The 1,399-nt window shown below is 35.1% G+C and overlaps 1 protein-coding gene across 1 annotated transcript in view; it reads right to left on the bottom strand.

Annotated features, from left to right (window-relative positions):
* Nucleotides 1-305: 305 nt before the first annotated feature.
* The window catches only part of MBOAT1 (membrane bound O-acyltransferase domain containing 1), a gene marked incomplete at its 5' end in the record, with an annotated part of 32,701 nt that continues 31,607 nt past the window's right edge, over nt 306-1,399 (bottom strand). Inside the window, one exon of the mRNA XM_010284558.1 lies at nt 306-438. Coding sequence (XP_010282860.1) covers nt 306-438 — 133 coding nt within the window. The remainder of the gene's footprint in view (nt 439-1,399) is intronic.

The raw sequence follows: 1,399 nt of genomic DNA, 5'->3' as shown, positions 1-1,399 counted from the left end.
AAGAGCAAAAATGCCTCTCTGTGTGAAAAAGTTTAAATATATAAAAACACTTCATAAAAATATTTATTAAAAAATCAAAATGCCCCATGAGCCTGTAAACATTGCCTGTAAAATCTCTGTTAACTGGAATAATTTGAAATACAGTCACTCAGGCTCTTTTCTGCCCTGTCCAGTAAGATTTTAAAATAACCAATAGAAATGCCGTTTGTCTTGTACTTCGACCCTCATCACACCCGTTCTTCTTCTTTCTTTGTTTCCAATGTGACAGTTTGATTTCCCAATATCAGCAATTTTCTTTGGAGGCATCATTTGTCTTTGCTTTTAACAGAGTTCAGCATGGCCTGATTCTGAGGCTTTCTTATGGAGTGGGCTTGAGATCGGATCGGTAACACGAGCAACACCAGGATGCTTAGAATGTGCATGTGAAAATACATAGACCTGGGAACAAAATCAGAAAGAGAATTTTATACTTTTGTTGGTAATAACATGAATTGTGCAACCTCAATAAGTCCATGAAGAATTTAGTGCTAAAGGATGAATGCAGAAGGTAGGAACCTGACCTAGACAGCACAAAAATACACCCTTGAATTTCACACAGCCTATGCATGTGGTATCTGCTGGCATCGATGAAAATGTTGCTGTGGATGTTAATGAGACAAGGAATCAATCGGCAAACTCCAGAATCCAAAGTCTGACAGCTCAGATAAACCCATGTAATTCAACCCCAGACTTATTAATCTCTCTAATGTTAAGAGTATACATGGCTACATTCTGAAGAAACATCTTTCATGCTTAGGACATAAAAATTGTACAAGTTTTTTTTTTTTAATTTTAAAAAGTGACAGAAAAAAAAATAATTCCAAGTGCTGAGATCAGAAATAAATCAAAACACTTGACTTTTAACTGGGGAAGGTCAGGTAATCGTGTTTACAGAAGGATTATGTTTTTGAAGGCAACTACTCAGAGGTATCTTTATTTGATATCTTATTAAATATAAAATATTTATATTTCAAATAATTTGGTATACACAAGTTCAAACAGGAACAAAAAGTACTTAAACCAATTACATGAGGCTCTGGCAGCTTGGGAAGGATGATGTTTGGGAGCAGTATAGTCCAGCTCTTAACCACAGAAATGCACCTTTCTCTGGTCACATTTATGCTTCTTACCATAGTTGTTAATATCCCTGTAAGGTGCTTAAGACCACTGCTAGGTGTTCAGTGCTCCAAAAATTCATGCCCTGATCCAAAGGCCTACAATTTTCTTGCTTAACAGTCTCTAACTTTAAATGTTAACTATGTTCAAAGTCACTAGGGCAAAAAATATTAAGGAATGAAACTATGAAAGATTCAGAGTAATTTTTATATGGTAAGTTTTCTGTGTTGAAATAAATGTTTCA

This window comes from Phaethon lepturus, unplaced genomic scaffold (genome assembly GCF_000687285.1).
Source record: "Phaethon lepturus isolate BGI_N335 unplaced genomic scaffold, ASM68728v1 scaffold19753, whole genome shotgun sequence".
NCBI classification, from domain to species: Eukaryota; Metazoa; Chordata; class Aves; order Phaethontiformes; family Phaethontidae; genus Phaethon; species Phaethon lepturus.
The sequence above is the reverse complement of the archived record's forward strand: the minus strand, read 5'-3'. Positions and strand labels throughout refer to the sequence as shown.